At 46.3% G+C, this 17,318-nt stretch overlaps 7 protein-coding genes across 7 annotated transcripts; all 7 read right to left on the bottom strand.

The window, feature by feature from the left end:
- Positions 1 to 207: 207 nt before the first annotated feature.
- LOC147251671 (collagen alpha-3(VI) chain-like) lies at positions 208 to 1,621 on the bottom strand. The gene is made up of 2 exons (XM_086221105.1): positions 1,084 to 1,621; positions 208 to 863 (listed from the first exon to the last, which is right to left on the bottom strand). The coding sequence occupies exons 1-2, from the start codon at positions 1,604 to 1,606 to the stop codon at positions 208 to 210; spliced, it is 1,179 nt and encodes a 392-aa protein (XP_086077231.1). The 5' UTR covers positions 1,607 to 1,621.
- A 261-nt stretch (positions 1,622 to 1,882) lies between these two features.
- Positions 1,883 to 3,335, bottom strand: LOC147251672 (collagen alpha-3(VI) chain-like). The gene is made up of 2 exons (XM_086221106.1): positions 2,759 to 3,335; positions 1,883 to 2,538 (listed from the first exon to the last, which is right to left on the bottom strand). The coding sequence occupies exons 1-2, from the start codon at positions 3,279 to 3,281 to the stop codon at positions 1,883 to 1,885; spliced, it is 1,179 nt and encodes a 392-aa protein (XP_086077232.1). The 5' UTR covers positions 3,282 to 3,335.
- A 222-nt stretch (positions 3,336 to 3,557) lies between these two features.
- On the bottom strand, positions 3,558 to 4,976 carry LOC147251673 (collagen alpha-3(VI) chain-like). The gene is made up of 2 exons (XM_086221107.1): positions 4,436 to 4,976; positions 3,558 to 4,213 (listed from the first exon to the last, which is right to left on the bottom strand). Exons 1-2 carry the CDS (start codon positions 4,959 to 4,961, stop codon positions 3,558 to 3,560), a joined length of 1,182 nt encoding a protein of 393 aa, XP_086077233.1. The 5' UTR covers positions 4,962 to 4,976.
- A 261-nt stretch (positions 4,977 to 5,237) lies between these two features.
- On the bottom strand, positions 5,238 to 6,447 carry LOC147251674 (collagen alpha-1(XII) chain-like). The gene is made up of 2 exons (XM_086221108.1): positions 6,090 to 6,447; positions 5,238 to 5,893 (listed from the first exon to the last, which is right to left on the bottom strand). The coding sequence occupies exon 2, from the start codon at positions 5,814 to 5,816 to the stop codon at positions 5,238 to 5,240; it is 579 nt and encodes a 192-aa protein (XP_086077234.1). The 5' UTR covers positions 5,817 to 5,893; positions 6,090 to 6,447.
- A 1,262-nt stretch (positions 6,448 to 7,709) lies between these two features.
- On the bottom strand, positions 7,710 to 8,297 carry LOC147251675 (collagen alpha-1(XII) chain-like). The gene has a single exon (XM_086221109.1). The coding sequence runs from the start codon at positions 8,295 to 8,297 to the stop codon at positions 7,710 to 7,712; it is 588 nt and encodes a 195-aa protein (XP_086077235.1).
- A 73-nt stretch (positions 8,298 to 8,370) lies between these two features.
- LOC147251676 (collagen alpha-3(VI) chain-like) lies at positions 8,371 to 15,915 on the bottom strand. Its single transcript, XM_086221110.1, has 4 exons — positions 15,336 to 15,915; positions 11,133 to 11,744; positions 8,553 to 9,192; positions 8,371 to 8,374 (listed from the first exon to the last, which is right to left on the bottom strand). Exons 1-4 carry the CDS (start codon positions 15,859 to 15,861, stop codon positions 8,371 to 8,373), a joined length of 1,782 nt encoding a protein of 593 aa, XP_086077236.1. The 5' UTR covers positions 15,862 to 15,915.
- LOC147251677 (collagen alpha-3(VI) chain-like) lies at positions 11,967 to 14,344 on the bottom strand (the record flags this gene model as incomplete). The annotated part of the gene is made up of 3 exons (XM_086221094.1): positions 14,296 to 14,344; positions 13,651 to 14,247; positions 11,967 to 12,562 (listed from the first exon to the last, which is right to left on the bottom strand). Coding segments are annotated over exons 1-3 (1,242 nt in total), but the record flags the coding sequence as incomplete, so codon positions are not given.
- Positions 15,916 to 17,318: the final 1,403 nt, after the last annotated feature.

Raw genomic sequence — 17,318 nt, forward strand, 5'->3', positions numbered from 1 at the left:
AACTGAGAAAAGAAAGCAGGAAAAGACATAAATGCCTTTGGAAACACTGCACTTGAGAAGTATTTCTAAAATTTTAGCATTGCCTTTTGAAATGAGGCGAGCTGCTTGATGTAATTTCAAAATCATGGAGGGAATAGTAATGCGTGTCTTTGAAAAGAAAATGAGGAAATACACAAACAATATGCATGTTTGTTGGACGGATGAAGGTCAGGCAGATTTGTACACCTTTAAATGCCAGGAAGAAGCTGGACTTGTGAACATACCCAATACAGTTGGTGAGTCTGGGGTGGCTTCAAAAACTGCGTCCTCCACAGAGGACTGAAGTTGTTGTTGGACACTGGGAAGGTCTGTGAATTCAGACACCGATAAGACATAACTGGGATCGTGGGATATCTTCTGCAGTTCTCTGCTGTCAGAGTTTCTGGTTCCAATCACAAAGGTCAAGACTCCCAGCTGTTTTAGAGCAGAAGCTGGTGCGTCGACACTGTCAAAAGACCTTCCACCACTTAAGAGTATTAGGACCTGCGGAACTTGTTGATCGCGCCTGCTTCCGGCAGAGGCAGTGAAGACATTGTCTCCCAAGTACTGGAGAGCTGCTCCGGTGTTGAGGGGTCTGCCGCCTTTGTGCCTCATTCGTCTGACAGTGTCAAGGATCTGACCTTTGCTGGTGTACGTGTTCAGATAGAAGTGGACTGTTGGATCTCGGCTGTACTGAACCACTGAGACACGGTCTTTGTTGTCATCCACACTAAGTGTCTCTACGACTCTTTGGACAAAGTCTCGCATTGCTGGGAATCCACTTCTAGTTCCATCAGATCCATCCAACAAGAACACAACATCCTTTCCTTCTGGCCGTCTGTCAACTAGGGTACAAAAAATTTAAAATTTTAGGTTCTCATGCCAAACGTTTTGTGTGTCAACGTCACATTGTGAACGCTGACCCAAATGTTTCCAATGTAGTCTTCTCATTTAAGTAAAACTGCCTTCTTGGAGCGGCTGTGGCTGACATCAACTTGAAAAAATACACTTGAGCATAGTGCGCTTGGCATCCTACCATGATCTCGTAAAGTAAACATTTCTTACCAGTCACTGTTGGTGGCATGGGTGAGACCCTAACAGGCACTTTGCTCATGACAGAGGAGAGCTGTTCCTGGATCCTGGGGAGGTCATTGAAGTCAGTAACTGACAGAGCATAAGTCGGGTCATAGGATATCTTCTGCAGCTCTCTGCTGTCAGAGCTCCCTGTTCCGATGCCAATCACAACGATGCCTTGCCGTTTGAGGGCAGAGCCTGGGGTGTCTACGCTGTCAAAAGACCTCCCACCATTTAGCAGGATCAAGAACTGCGGAACACCTTCCAGGTGCCGACTCCCAGCAGATTCTGTGAAGATGTTGTCCCTGACGTATTGCAGGGCTGCCCCGGTGTTGAGGGGTCTGCCTCCTCTGTGTCTCAACCCTCTGACAGAATCTGCAATATTCTCTTTTGTGGTGTAAGTGTTGAGATAGAAATTGACCTCTGCATCTCTGCCATACTGGACCACAGAGACGCGGTCTTTGTTCTCTCCGATATTGAGTTTCTGCACCACTTTCTCAACAAAATCTCGCATGGCGGGGAAGCCATTCCTTGTGCCATCAGAACCATCCAGAAGGAAAACCACATCCTTTTTGCCCGTGTCAACTGAGAAAAGAAAGCAGGAAAAGACATAAATGCCTTTGGAAACACTACACTTTAGAAGTATTTCTAAAATTTTAGCATTGCCTTTTGAAATGAGGCGAGCTGCTTGATGCAATTTCAAAATCATGGAGGGAATAGTAATGCGTGTCTTTTAAAAGAAAATGAGGAAATACACAAACAATATGCATGTTTGTTGGAAAGATGAAGGTCAGGCAGATTTGTACACCTTTAAATGCCAGAAAGAAGCTGGACTTGTGAACATACCCAATACAGTTGGTGATTCTGGGGTGACTTCAACAACTGCGTCCTCCACAGAGGACTGAAGTTCTTGTTGGACACTGGGAAGGTCTGTGAATTCAGACACCGATAAGACATAACTGGGATCGTGGGATATCTTCTGCAGTTCTCTGCTGTCAGAGTTTCTGGTTCCAATCACAAAGGTCAAGACTCCAAGCTGTTTGAGAGCAGAAGCTGGTGCGTCGACACTGTCAAAAGACCTTCCACCACTTAAGAGTATTAGGACCTGCGGAACTTGTTGATCGCGCCTGCTTCCGGCAGAGGCAGTGAAGACATTGTCTCCCAAGTACTGGAGAGCTGCTCCTGTGTTGAGGGGACTACCGCCTTTGTGCCTCATTCCTCTGACAGTGTCAAGGATCTGACCTTTGCTGGTGTACGTGTTCAGGTAGAACTGGACTGTTGGATCTCGGCTGTACTGAACCACTGAGACACGGTCTTTGTTGTCATCCACACTAAGTGTCTCTACGACTCTTTGGACAAAGTCTCGCATTGCTGGGAATCCACTTCTAGTTCCATCAGATCCATCCAACAAGAACACAACATCCTTTCCTTCTGGCCGTCTGTCAACTAGGGTACAAAAAATTTAAAATTTTAGGTTCTCATGCCAAACGTTTTGTGTGTCAACGTCACATTGTGAACGCTGACCCAAATGTTTCCAATGTAGTCTTCTCATTTAAGTAAAACTGCCTTCTTGGAGCGGCTGTTGCTGACATCAACTTGAAAAAATACACTTGAGCATAGTGCGCTTGGCATCCTACCATGATCTCCTAAAGTAAACATTTCTTACCAGTCACTGTTGGTGGCATGGGTGAGACCCTAACAGGCACTTTGCTCATGACAGAGGAGAGCTGTTCCTGGATCCTGGGGAGGTCATTGAAGTCAGTAACTGACAGAGCATAAGTCGGGTCATAGGATATCTTCTGCAGCTCTCTGCTGTCAGAGCTCCCTGTTCCGATGCCAATCACAACGATGCCTTGCCGTTTGAGGGCAGAGCCTGGGGTGTCTACGCTGTCAAAAGACCTCCCACCATTTAGCAGGATCAAGAACTGCGGAACACCTTCCAGGTGCCGACTCCCAGCAGATTCTGTGAAGATGTTTTCCCTGACGTATTGCAGGGCTGCCCCGGTGTTGAGGGGTCTGCCTCCTCTGTGTCTCAACCCTCTGACAGAATCTGCAATATTCTCTTTTGTGGTGTAAGTGTTCAGATAGAAATTGACCTCTGCATCTCTGCCATACTGGACCACAGAGACGCGGTCTTTGTTCTCTCCGATATTGAGTTTCTGCACCACTTTCTCAACAAAATCTCGCATGGCCGGGAAGCCATTCCTTGTGCCATCAGAACCATCCAGAAGGAAAACCACATCCTTTTTGTCAGTGTCAACTGAGAAAAGAAAGCAGGAAAAGACATAAATGCCTTTGGAAACACTACACTTTAGAAGTATTTCTAAAATTTTAGCATTGCCTTTTGAAATGAGGCGAGCTGCTTGATGCAATTTCAAAATCATGGAGGGAATAGTAATGCGTGTCTTTTAAAAGAAAATGAGGAAATACACAAACAATATGCATGTTTGTTGGAAAGATGAAGGTCAGGCAGATTTGTACACCTTTAAATGCCAGAAAGAAGCTGGACTTGTGAACATACCCAATACAGTTGGTGAGTCTGGGGTGGCTTCAAAAACTGCGTCCTCCACAGAGGACTGAAGTTGTTGTTGGACACTGGGAAGGTCTGTGAATTCAGACACCGATAAGACATAACTGGGATCGTGGGATATCTTCTGCAGTTCTCTGCTGTCAGAGTTTCTGGTTCCAATCACAAAGGTCAAGACTCCCAGCTGTTTTAGAGCAGAAGCTGGTGCTTCGACACTGTCAAAAGACCTTCCACCACTTAAAAGTATTAGGACCTGTGGAACTTTTTCAAGGCGCCTGCTTCCGGCAGAGGCAGTGAAGACATTGTCTCTCAAGAACTGGAGAGCTGCTCCGGTGTTTAGGGGTCTTCCGCCTTTGTGCCTCATTCGTCTGACAGTGTCAAGGATCTGACCTTTGCTGGTGTACGTGTTCAGATCGAACTGGACTGTTGGATCTCGGCTGTACTGAACCACTGAGACACGGTCTTTATTGTCATCCACACTAAGTGTCTCTACGACTCTTTGGACAAAGTCTCGCATTGCTGGGAATCCACTTCTAGTTCCATCAGATCCATCCAACAAGAACACAACATCCTTTCCTTCTGGTCGTCTTTCAACTAGGGTGCAAACAGTGTCAAAGTATTAGGTTCTTATGTCAAACGTTTTTTTGTGTCAACGTCACATGGTGAACGCTGACCCAACTGTTTCCAATTTACTCTTTTCATTCAAGTAAAACTGCCTTCTTGGAGCGGCTGTGGCTGACATCAACTTGAAAAAATAGACTTGAGCATAGTACGCTTGGAATCCTACCATGATATTGCAAAGTAAACATTTCTTACCAGTCACTGTTGGTGGCATGGGTGAGACCCTAACAGGCACTTTGCTCATGACAGAGGAGAGCTTTTCCTGGATCCTGGGGAGGTCATTGAAGTCAGTAACTGACAGAGCATAAGTCGGGTCATAGGATATCTTCTGCAGCTCTCTGCTGTCAGAGCTCCCTGTTCCGATGCCAATCACAACGATGCCTTGCCGTTTGAGGGCAGAGGCTGGGGTTTCTACGCTGTCAAAAGACCTCCCACCATTTAGCAGGATCAAGAACTGCGGAACACCTTCCAGGTGCCGACTCCCGGCAGAAGTGTTTGTAAAGATTTTGTTCCTGACATATTGCAGGGCCGCCCCGATGTTGAGGGGTCTGCCTCCTCTGTGTGTCAACCCTCTGACAGAATCTGCAATATTCTCCTTTGTGGTGTAAGTGTTGAGATAGAAATTGACCTCTGCATCTCTGCCATACTGGACCAATGAGACGCGGTCTTTGTTCTCTCCGATATTGAGTTTCTGCACCACTTTCTCAACAAAATCTCGCATGGCGGGGAAGCCATTCCTTGTGCCATCAGAACCATCCAGAAGGAAAACCACATCCTTTTTGTCAGTGTCAACTGAGAAAAGAAAGCAGGAAAAGACATAAATGCCTTCGGAAACACTACACTTGAGAAGTATTTCTAAAATTTTAACATTGCCTTTTGAAATGCGGCGAGCTGCTTGATGCAATTTCAAAATCATGGAGGGAATTGTAATGCGTGTCTTTTATAAGAAAATGAGGACATACACGAACAATATGCATGTTTGTTGGAAAGATGAAGGTCAGGCAGATTTGTACACATTTAAATGCCAGAAAGAAGCTGTACTTGTGAACATACCCAATACAGTTGGTGATTCTGGGGTGGCTTCAACAACTGCGTCCTCCACAGAGGACTGAAGTTCTTGTTGGACACTGGGAAGGTCTGTGAATTCAGACACCGATAGAACATAACTGGGATCGTGGGATATCTTCTGCAGTTCTCTGCTGTCAGAGTTTCTGGTTCCAATCGCAAAGGTCAAGACTCCCAGCTGTTTGAGAGCAGAAGCTGGTGCGTCGACACTGTCAAAAGACCTTCCACCACTTAACAGTATTAGGACCTGTGGAACTTGTTGATCGCGCCTGCTTCCGGCAGAGGCAGTGAAGACATTGTCTCCCAAGTACTGGAGAGCTTTTCCGGTGTTTAAGGGTCTTCCGCCTTTGTGCCTCATTCCTCTGACAGTGTCAAGGATCTGACCTTTGCTGGTGTACGTGTTCAGATAGAACTGGACGGTTGGATCTCGGCTGTACTGAACCACTGAGACACGGTCTTTATTGTCATCCACACTAAGTGTTTGTACGACTCTTTGGACAAAGTCTCGCATTGCTGGGAAACCAGTTCTGGTATCATATGAGCCATCCAACAAGAAAACAATATCCTTTCCCTTTGGTTTTCTGTCAACTAGGGGAAAAAAAATTCACAAACATGAAGTTAAAAGTCAAAAGTTGTGCGTGTAATGTGACATGATGAAAGCTGATTGAAATTCTTCCAATTTACTTTTGCCATTAAAGCAAAATTGCCTTCTTGTAATGGATTTGTTAAACTAAAAGTCTGGTTGACTTTAAATGCCAGAAAGAAGCTGTACTTGTGAACATACCCAATACAGTTGTTGATTCTGGGGTGACTTCAACAACTGCGTCCTCCACAGAGGACTGAAGTTCTTGTTGGACACTGGGAAGGTCTGTGAATTCAGATACCGATAGAACATAACTGGGATCATGGGATATCTTCTGCAGTTCTCTGCTGTTAGAGTTTCTGGTTCCAATCACAAAGGTCAAGACTCCAAGCTGTTTTAGAGCAGAAGCTGGTGCATTGACACTGTCAAAAGACCTTCCACCACTTAAAAGTATTAGGACCTGCGGAACTTGTTGATCGCGCCTGCTTCCGGCAGAGGCAGTGAAGACATTGTCTCCCAAGTACTGGAGAGCTGCTCCTGTGTTGAGGGGACTGCCGCCTTTATGCCTCATTCCTCTGACAGTGTCAAGGATCTGACCTTTGCTGGTGTACGTGTTCAGATAGAACTGGACTGTTGGATCTCGGCTGTACTGAACCACTGAGACACGGTCTTTGTTGTCATCCACACTAAGTGTCTCTACGACTCTTTGGACAAAGTCTCGCATTGCTGGGAATCCACTTCTAGTTCCATCAGATCCATCCAACAAGAACACAAAATCCTTTCCTTCTGGTCGTCTGTCAACTAGGGTGCAAACAGTGTCAAAATATTAGGTTCTTATGTCAAACGTTTTGTGTGTCAACGTCACATGGTGAACGCTGACCCAACTGTTTCCAATTTACTCTTTTCATTCAAGTAAAACTGCCTTCTTGGAGCGGCTGTGGCTGACATCAACTTGAAAAAATACACTTGAGCATAGTACGCTTGGAATCCTACCATGATATTGCAAAGTAAACATTTCTTACCAGTCACTGTTGGTGGCATGGGTGAGACCCTAACAGGCACTTTGCTCATGACAGAGGAGAGCTTTTCCTGGATCCTGGGGAGGTCATTGAAGTCAGTAACTGACAGAGCATAAGTCGGGTCATAGGATATCTTCTGCAGCTCTCTGCTGTCAGAGCTCCCTGTTCCGATGCCAATCACAACGATGCCTTGCCGTTTGAGGGCAGAGGCTGGGGTGTCTACGCTGTCAAAAGACTTCCCACCATTTAGCAGGATCAAGAACTGCGGAAAACCTTCCAGGTGCCGACTCCCGGCAGAAGTGTTTGTAAAGATTGTGTTCCTGACGTATTGCAGGGCTGCCCCGGTGTTGAGGGGTCTGCCTCCTCTGTGTCTCAACCCTCTGACAGAATCTGCAATATTCTCTTTTGTGGTGTAAGTGTTGAGATAGAAATTGACCTCTGCATCTCTGCCATACTGGACCACAGAGACGCGGTCTTTGTTCTCTCCGATATTGAGTTTCTGCACCACTTTCTCAACAAAATCTCGCATGGCCGGGAAGCCATTCCTTGTGCCATCAGAACCATCCAGAAGGAAAACCACATCCTTTTTGTCAGTGTCAACTGAGAAAAGACAGCAGGAAAAGACATAAGAAAACACCCCTTGCAAACTCGACACTTGAGGAGTTTTTTTCTTCACGTTAGTATTGTCTTTGGACATGCCAGGGCTGCTTCATGCAATTTAAAAATCACAGAGGGAACAGTAACACCTGTCTTTTATAGGAACATATGAAGCTACACTAACACCATGCATCACTTTTTTGACTTATGAATGTATAACAAGTCTGGTTGCCTTTAAATGCCAGAAAGAAGCTGGACTTGTGAACATACCCAATACAGTTGGTGATTCTGGGGTGAATTCAACAACTGCGTCCTCCACAGAGGACTGAAGTTCTTGTTGGACACTGGGAAGGTCTGTGAATTCAGATACCGATAGAACATAACTGGGATCGTGGGATATCTTCTGCAGTTCTCTGCTGTCAGAGTTTCTGGTTCCAATCACAAAGGTCAAGACTCCCAGCTGTTTTAGAGCAGAAGCTGGTGCGTCGACACTGTCAAAAGACCTTCCACCACTTAAGAGTATTAGGACCTGCGGAACTTGTTGATCGCGCCTGCTTCCGGCAGAGGCAGTGAAGACATTGTCTCCCAAGTACTGGAGAGCTGCTCCGGTGTTGAGGGGACTACCGCCTTTGTGCCTCATTCCTCTGACAGTGTCAAGGATCTGACCTTTGCTGGTGTACGTGTTCAGATAGAACTGGACTGTTGGATCTCGGCTGTACTGAACCACTGAGACACGGTCTTTGTTGTCATCCACACTAAGTGTCTCTACGACTCTTTGGACAAAGTCTCGCATTGCTGGGAATCCACTTCTAGTTCCATCAGATCCATCCAACAAGAAAACAACATCCTTTCCTTCTGGTCGTCTTTCAACTAGGGTGCAAACAGTGTCAAAATATTAGGTTCTTATGTCAAACGTTTTGTGTGTCAACGTCACATGGTGAACGCTGACCCAACTGTTTCCAATTTACTCTTTTCATTCAAGTAAAACTGCCTTCTTGGAGCGGCTGTGGCTGACATCAACTTGAAAAAATACACTTGAGCATAGTACGCTTGGCATCCTACCATGATATCGCAAAGTAAACATTTCTTACCAGTCACTGTTGGTGGCATGGGTGAGACCCTAACAGGCACTTTGCTCATGACAGAGGAGAGCTTTTCCTGGATCCTGGGGAGGTCATTGAAGTCAGTAACTGACAGAGCATAAGTCGGGTCATAGGATATCTTCTGCAGCTCTCTGCTGTCAGAGCTCCCTGTTCCGATGCCAATCACAACGATGCCTTGCCGTTTGAGGGCAGAGGCTGGGGTGTCTACGCTGTCAAAAGACCTCCCACCATTTAGCAGGATCAAGAACTGCGGAACACCTTCCAGGTGCCGACTCCCGGCAGAAGTGTTTGTAAAGATTTTGTTCCTGACGTATTGCAGGGCTGCCCCGGTGTTGAGGGGTCTGCCTCCTCTGTGTGTCAACCCTCTGACAGAATCTGCAATATTCTCTTTTGTGGTGTAAGTGTTGAGATAGAAATTGACCTCTGCATCTCTGCCATACTGGACCACAGAGACGCGGTCTTTGTTCTCCCCGATATTGAGTTTCTGCACCACTTTCTCAACAAAATCTCGCATGGCCGGGAAGCCATTCCTTGTGCCATCAGAACCATCCAGAAGGAAAACCACATCCTTTTTGTCAGTGTCAACTGAGAAAAGACAGCAGGAAAAGACATAAGAAAACACCCCTTGCAAACTCGACACTTGAGGAGTTTTTTTCTCCACGTTAGTATTGTCTTTGGACATGCCAGGGCTGCTTCATGCAATTTAAAAATCACAGAGGGAACAGTAACACCTGTCTTTTATAGGAACATATGAAGCTACACTAACACCATGCATCACTTTTTTGACTTATGAATGTATAACAAGTCTGGTTGCCTTTAAATGCCAGAAAGAAGCTGGACTTGTGAACATACCCAATACAGTTGGTGATTCTGGGGTGAATTCAACAACTGCGTCCTCCACAGAGGACTGAAGTTCTTGTTGGACACTGGGAAGGTCTGTGAATTCAGATACCGATAGAACATAACTGGGATCGTGGGATATCTTCTGCAGTTCTCTGCTGTCAGAGTTTCTGGTTCCAATCACAAAGGTCAAGACTCCCAGCTGTTTTAGAGCAGAAGCTGGTGCGTCGACACTGTCAAAAGACCTTCCACCACTTAAGAGTATTAGGACCTGCGGAACTTGTTGATCGCGCCTGCTTCCGGCAGAGGCAGTGAAGACATTGTCTCCCAAGTACTGGAGAGCTGCTCCGGTGTTGAGGGGACTACCGCCTTTTTGCCTCATTCCTCTGACAGTGTCAAGGATCTGATCTTTGCTGGTGTACGTGTTCAGATAGAACTGGACTGTTGGATCTCGGCTGTACTGAACTACTGAGACACGGTCTTTGTTGTCATCCACACTAAGTGTCTCTACGACTCTTTGGACAAAGTCTCGCATTGCTGGGAATCCACTTCTAGTTCCATCAGATCCATCCAACAAGAACACAACATCCTTTCCTTCTGGTCGTCTGTCAACTAGGGTGCAAACAGTGTCAAAATATTAGGTTCTTATGTCAAACGTTTTGTGTGTCAACGTCACATGGTGAACGCTGACCCAACTGTTTCCAATTTACTCTTTTCATTCAAGTAAAACTGCCTTCTTGGAGCGGCTGTGGCTGACATCAACTTGAAAAAATACACTTGAGCATAGTACGCTTGGCATCCTACCATGATATCGCAAAGTAAACATTTCTTACCAGTCACTGTTGGTGGCATGGGTGAGACCGTAACAGGCACTTTGCTCATGACAGAGGAGAGCTTTTCCTGGATCCTGGGGAGGTCATTGAAGTCAGTAACTGACAGAGCATAAGTCGGGTCATAGGATATCTTCTGTAGCTCTCTGCTGTCAGAATTCCCTGTTCCGATGCCAATCACAACGATGCCTTGCCGTTTGAGGGCAGAGGCTGGGGTGTCTACGCTGTCAAAAGACCTCCCACCATTTAGCAGGATCAAGAACTGCGGAACACCTTCCAGGTGCCGACTCCCGGCAGAAGTGTTTGTAAAGATTTTGTTCCTGACGTATTGCAGGGCTGCCCCGGTGTTGAGGGGTCTGCCTCCTCTGTGTCTCAACCCTCTGACAGAATCTGCAATATTCTCTTTTGTGGTGTAAGTGTTGAGATAGAAATTGACCTCTGCATCTCTGCCATACTGGACCACAGAGACGCGGTCTTTGTTCTCTCCGATATTGAGTTTCTGCACCACTTTCTCAACAAAATCTCGCATGGCCGGGAAGCCATTCCTTGTGCCATCAGAACCATCCAGAAGGAAAACCACATCCTTTTTGTCAGTGTCAACTGAGAAAAGACAGCAGGAAAAGACATAAGAAAACACCCTTTGCAGACTCGACACTTGAGGAGTTTTTTTCTCCACGTTAGTATTGTCTTTGGACATGCCAGGGCTGCTTCATGCGATTTAAAAATCACAGAGGGAACAGTAACACCTGTCTTTTATAGGAACATATGAAGCTACACTAACACCATGCATCACTTTTTTGACTTATGAATGTATAACAAGTCTGGTTGCCTTTAAATGCCAGAAAGAAGCTGGACTTGTGAACATACCCAATACAGTTGGTGATTCTGGGGTGAATTCAACAACTGCGTCCTCCACAGAGGACTGAAGTTCTTGTTGGACACTGGGAAGGTCTGTGAATTCAGATACCGATAGAACATAACTGGGATCGTGGGATATCTTCTGCAGTTCTCTGCTGTCAGAGTTTCTGGTTCCAATCACAAAGGTCAAGACTCCAAGCTGTTTGAGAGCAGAAGCTGGTGCGTCGACACTGTCAAAAGACCTTCCACCACTTAAGAGTATTAGGACCTGCGGAACTTGTTGATCGCGCCTGCTTCCGGCAGAGGCAGTGAAGACATTGTCTCCCAAGTACTGGAGAGCTGCTCCGGTGTTGAGGGGACTACCGCCTTTGTGCCTCATTCCTCTGACAGTGTCAAGGATCTGACCTTTGCTGGTGTACGTGTTCAGATAGAACTGGACTGTTGGATCTCGGCTGTACTGAACCACTGAGACACGGTCTTTGTTGTCATCCACACTAAGTGTCTCTACGACTCTTTGGACAAAGTCTCGCATTGCTGGGAATCCACTTCTAGTTCCATCAGATCCATCCAACAAGAACACAACATCCTTTCCTTCTGGTCGTCTGTCAACTAGGGTGCAAACAGTGTCAAAATATTAGGTTCTTATGTCAAACGTTTTGTGTGTCAACGTCACATGGTGAACGCTGACCCAACTGTTTCCAATTTACTCTTTTCATTCAAGTAAAACTGCCTTCTTGGAGCGGCTGTGGCTGACATCAACTTGAAAAAATACACTTGAGCATAGTACGCTTGGCATCCTACCATGATATCGCAAAGTAAACATTTCTTACCAGTCACTGTTGGTGGCATGGGTGAGACCCTAACAGGCACTTTGCTCATGACAGAGGAGAGCTTTTCCTGGATCCTGGGGAGGTCATTGAAGTCAGTAACTGACAGAGCATAAGTCGGGTCATAGGATATCTTCTGCAGCTCTCTGCTGTCAGAGCTCCCTGTTCCGATGCCAATCACAACGATGCCTTGCCGTTTGAGGGCAGAGGCTGGGGTGTCTACGCTGTCAAAAGACCTCCCACCATTTAGCAGGATCAAGAACTGCGGAACACCTTCCAGGTGCCGACTCCCGGCAGAAGTGTTTGTAAAGATTTTGTTCCTGACGTATTGCAGGGCTGCCCCGGTGTTGAGGGGTCTGCCTCCTCTGTGTGTCAACCCTCTGACAGAATCTGCAATATTCTCTTTTGTGGTGTAAGTGTTGAGATAGAAATTGACCTCTGCATCTCTGCCATACTGGACCACAGAGACGCGGTCTTTGTTCTCCCCGATATTGAGTTTCTGCACCACTTTCTCAACAAAATCTCGCATGGCCGGGAAGCCATTCCTTGTGCCATCAGAACCATCCAGAAGGAAAACCACATCCTTTTTGTCAGTGTCAACTGAGAAAAGACAGCAGGAAAAGACATAAGAAAACACCCCTTGCAAACTCGACACTTGAGGAGTTTTTTTCTCCACGTTAGTATTGTCTTTGGACATGCCAGGGCTGCTTCATGCAATTTAAAAATCACAGAGGGAACAGTAACACCTGTCTTTTATAGGAACATATGAAGCTACACTAACACCATGCATCACTTTTTTGACTTATGAATGTATAACAAGTCTGGTTGCCTTTAAATGCCAGAAAGAAGCTGGACTTGTGAACATACCCAATACAGTTGGTGATTCTGGGGTGAATTCAACAACTGCGTCCTCCACAGAGGACTGAAGTTCTTGTTGGACACTGGGAAGGTCTGTGAATTCAGATACCGATAGAACATAACTGGGATCGTGGGATATCTTCTGCAGTTCTCTGCTGTCAGAGTTTCTGGTTCCAATCACAAAGGTCAAGACTCCCAGCTGTTTTAGAGCAGAAGCTGGTGCGTCGACACTGTCAAAAGACCTTCCACCACTTAAGAGTATTAGGACCTGCGGAACTTGTTGATCGCGCCTGCTTCCGGCAGAGGCAGTGAAGACATTGTCTCCCAAGTACTGGAGAGCTGCTCCGGTGTTGAGGGGACTACCGCCTTTGTGCCTCATTCCTCTGACAGTGTCAAGGATCTGACCTTTGCTGGTGTACGTGTTCAGATAGAACTGGACTGTTGGATCTCGGCTGTACTGAACCACTGAGACACGGTCTTTGTTGTCATCCACACTAAGTGTCTCTACGACTCTTTGGACAAAGTCTCGCATTGCTGGGAATCCACTTCTAGTTCCATCAGATCCATCCAACAAGAAAACAACATCCTTTCCTTCTGGTCGTCTTTCAACTAGGGTGCAAACAGTGTCAAAATATTAGGTTCTTATGTCAAACGTTTTGTGTGTCAACGTCACATGGTGAACGCTGACCCAACTGTTTCCAATTTAGTCTTTTCATTCAAGTAAAACTGCCTTCTTGGAGCGGCTGTGGCTGACATCAACTTGAAAAAATACACTTGAGCATAGTACGCTTGGCATCCTACCATGATATCGCAAAGTAAACATTTCTTACCAGTCACTGTTGGTGGCATGGGTGAGACCCTAACAGGCACTTTGCTCATGACAGAGGAGAGCTTTTCCTGGATCCTGGGGAGGTCATTGAAGTCAGTAACTGACAGAGCATAAGTCGGGTCATAGGATATCTTCTGCAGCTCTCTGCTGTCAGAGCTCCCTGTTCCGATGCCAATTACAACGATGCCTTGCCGTTTGAGGGCAGAGGCTGGGGTGTCTACGCTGTCAAAAGACCTCCCACCATTTAGCAGGATCAAGAACTGCGGAACACCTTCCAGGTGCCGACTCCCGGCAGAAGTGTTTGTAAAGATTTTGTTCCTGACGTATTGCAGGGCTGCCCCGGTGTTGAGGGGTCTGCCTCCTCTGTGTGTCAACCCTCTGACAGAATCTGCAATATTCTCTTTTGTGGTGTAAGTGTTGAGATAGAAATTGACCTCTGCATCTCTGCCATACTGGACCACAGAGACGCGGTCTTTGTTCTCCCCGATATTGAGTTTCTGCACCACTTTCTCAACAAAATCTCGCATGGCCGGGAAGCCATTCCTTGTGCCATCAGAACCATCCAGAAGGAAAACCACATCCTTTTTGTCAGTGTCAACTGAGAAAAGACAGCAGGAAAAGACATAAGAAAACACCCCTTGCAAACTCGACACTTGAGGAGTTTTTTTCTCCACGTTAGTATTGTCTTTGGACATGCCAGGGCTGCTTCATGCAATTTAAAAATCACAGAGGGAACAGTAACACCTGTCTTTTATAGGAACATATGAAGCTACACTAACACCATGCATCACTTTTTTGACTTATGAATGTATAACAAGTCTGGTTGCCTTTAAATGCCAGAAAGAAGCTGGACTTGTGAACATACCCAATACAGTTGGTGATTCTGGGGTGAATTCAACAACTGCGTCCTCCACAGAGGACTGAAGTTCTTGTTGGACACTGGGAAGGTCTGTGAATTCAGATACCGATAGAACATAACTGGGATCGTGGGATATCTTCTGCAGTTCTCTGCTGTCAGAGTTTCTGGTTCCAATCACAAAGGTCAAGACTCCCAGCTGTTTTAGAGCAGAAGCTGGTGCGTCGACACTGTCAAAAGACCTTCCACCACTTAAGAGTATTAGGACCTGCGGAACTTGTTGATCGCGCCTGCTTCCGGCAGAGGCAGTGAAGACATTGTCTCCCAAGTACTGGAGAGCTGCTCCGGTGTTGAGGGGACTACCGCCTTTTTGCCTCATTCCTCTGACAGTGTCAAGGATCTGACCTTTGCTGGTGTACGTGTTCAGATAGAACTGGACTGTTGGATCTCGGCTGTACTGAACTACTGAGACACGGTCTTTGTTGTCATCCACACTAAGTGTCTCTACGACTCTTTGGACAAAGTCTCGCATTGCTGGGAATCCACTTCTAGTTCCATCAGATCCATCCAACAAGAACACAACATCCTTTCCTTCTGGTCGTCTGTCAACTAGGGTGCAAACAGTGTCAAAATATTAGGTTCTTATGTCAAACGTTTTGTGTGTCAACGTCACATGGTGAACGCTGACCCAACTATTTCCAATTTACTCTCTTCATTCAAGTAAAACTGCCTTCTTGGAGCGGCTGTGGCTGACATCAACTTGAAAAAATACACTTGAGCATAGTACGTTTGGCATCCTACCATGATATTGCAAAGTAAACATTTCTTACCAGTCACTGTTGGTGGCATGGGTGAGACCCTAACAGGCACTTTGCTCATGACAGAGGAGAGCTTTTCCTGGATCCTGGGGAGGTCATTGAAGTCAGTAACTGACAGAGCATAAGTCGGGTCATAGGATATCTTCTGCAGCTCTCTGCTGTCAGAGCTCCCCGTTCCGATGCCAATCACAACGATGCCTTGCCGTTTGAGGGCAGAGGCTGGGGTGTCTACGCTGTCAAAAGACCTCCCACCATTTAGCAGGATCAAGAACTGCGGAACACCTTCCAGGTGCCGACTCCCGGCAGAAGTGTTTGTAAAGATTTTGTTCCTGACGTATTGCAGGGCTGCCCCGGTGTTGAGGGGTCTGCCTCCTCTGTGTCTCAACCCTCTGACAGAATCTGCAATATTCTCTTTTGTGGTGTAAGTGTTGAGATAGAAATTGACCTCTGCATCTCTGCCATACTGGACCACAGAGACGCGGTCTTTGTTCTCTCCGATATTGAGTTTCTGCACCACTTTCTCAACAAAATCTCGCATGGCCGGGAAGCCATTCCTTGTGCCATCAGAACCATCCAGAAGGAAAACCACATCCTTTTTGTCAGTGTCAACTGAGAAAAGACAGCAGGAAAAGACATAAGAAAACACCCTTTGCAGACTCGACACTTGAGGAGTTTTTTTCTCCACGTTAGTATTGTCTTTGGACATGCCAGGGCTGCTTCATGCGATTTAAAAATCACAGAGGGAACAGTAACACCTGTCTTTTATAGGAACATATGAAGCTACACTAACACCATGCATCACTTTTTTGACTTATGAAGGTATAACAAGTCTGGTTGCCTTTAAATGCCAGAAAGAAGCTGGACTTGTGAACATACCCAATACAGTTGGTGATTCTGGGGTGAATTCAACAACTGCGTCCTCCACAGAGGACTGAAGTTCTTGTTGGACACTGGGAAGGTCTGTGAATTCAGATACCGATAGAACATAACTGGGATCGTGGGATATCTTCTGCAGTTCTCTGCTGTCAGAGTTTCTGGTTCCAATCACAAAGGTCAAGACTCCCAGCTGTTTTAGAGCAGAAGCTGGTGCGTCGACACTGTCAAAAGACCTTCCACCACTTAAGAGTATTAGGACCTGCGGAACTTGTTGATCGCGCCTGCTTCCGGCAGAGGCAGTGAAGACATTGTCTCCCAAGTACTGGAGAGCTGCTCCTGTGTTGAGGGGACTGCCGCCTTTGTGCCTCATTCCTCTGACAGTGTCAAGGATCTGACCTTTGCTGGTGTACGTGTTCAGATAGAACTGGACTGTTGGATCTCGGCTGTACTGAACCACTGAGACACGGTCTTTGTTGTCATCCACACTAAGTGTCTCTACGACTCTTTGGACAAAGTCTCGCATTGCTGGGAATCCACTTCTAGTTCCATCAGATCCATCCAACAAGAACACAAAATCCTTTCCTTCTGGTCGTCTGTCAACTAGGGTGCAAACAGTGTCAAAATATTAGGTTCTTATGTCAAACGTTTTGTGTGTCAACGTCACATGGTGAACGCTGACCCAACTGTTTACAATTTACTCTTTTCATTCAAGTAAAACTGCCTTCTTGGAGCGGCTGTGGCTGACATCAACTTGAAAAAATACATTTGAGCATAGTACGCTTGGCATCCTACCATGATATTGCAAAGTAAACATTTCTTACCAGTCACTGTTGGTGGCATGGGTGAGACCCTAACAGGCACTTTGCTCATGACAGAGGAGAGCTTTTCCTGGATCCTGGGGAGGTCATTGAAGTCAGTAACTGACAGAGCATAAGTCGGGTCATAGGATATCTTCTGCAGCTCTCTGCTGTCAGAGCTCCCTGTTCCGATGCCAATCACAACGATGCCTTGCCGTTTGAGGGCAGAGGCTGGGGTGTCTACGCTGTCAAAAGACCTCCCACCATTTAGCAGGATCAAGAACTGCGGAACACCTTCCAGGTACCGACTCCCGGCAGAAGT

The sequence above is a fragment of the Aulostomus chinensis genome, chromosome 12, assembly GCF_037954235.1.
Source record: "Aulostomus chinensis isolate RoL2024-O1b breed Wild chromosome 12, RoL_Achi_v1.0, whole genome shotgun sequence".
NCBI classification, from domain to species: domain Eukaryota; kingdom Metazoa; phylum Chordata; class Actinopteri; order Syngnathiformes; family Aulostomidae; genus Aulostomus; species Aulostomus chinensis.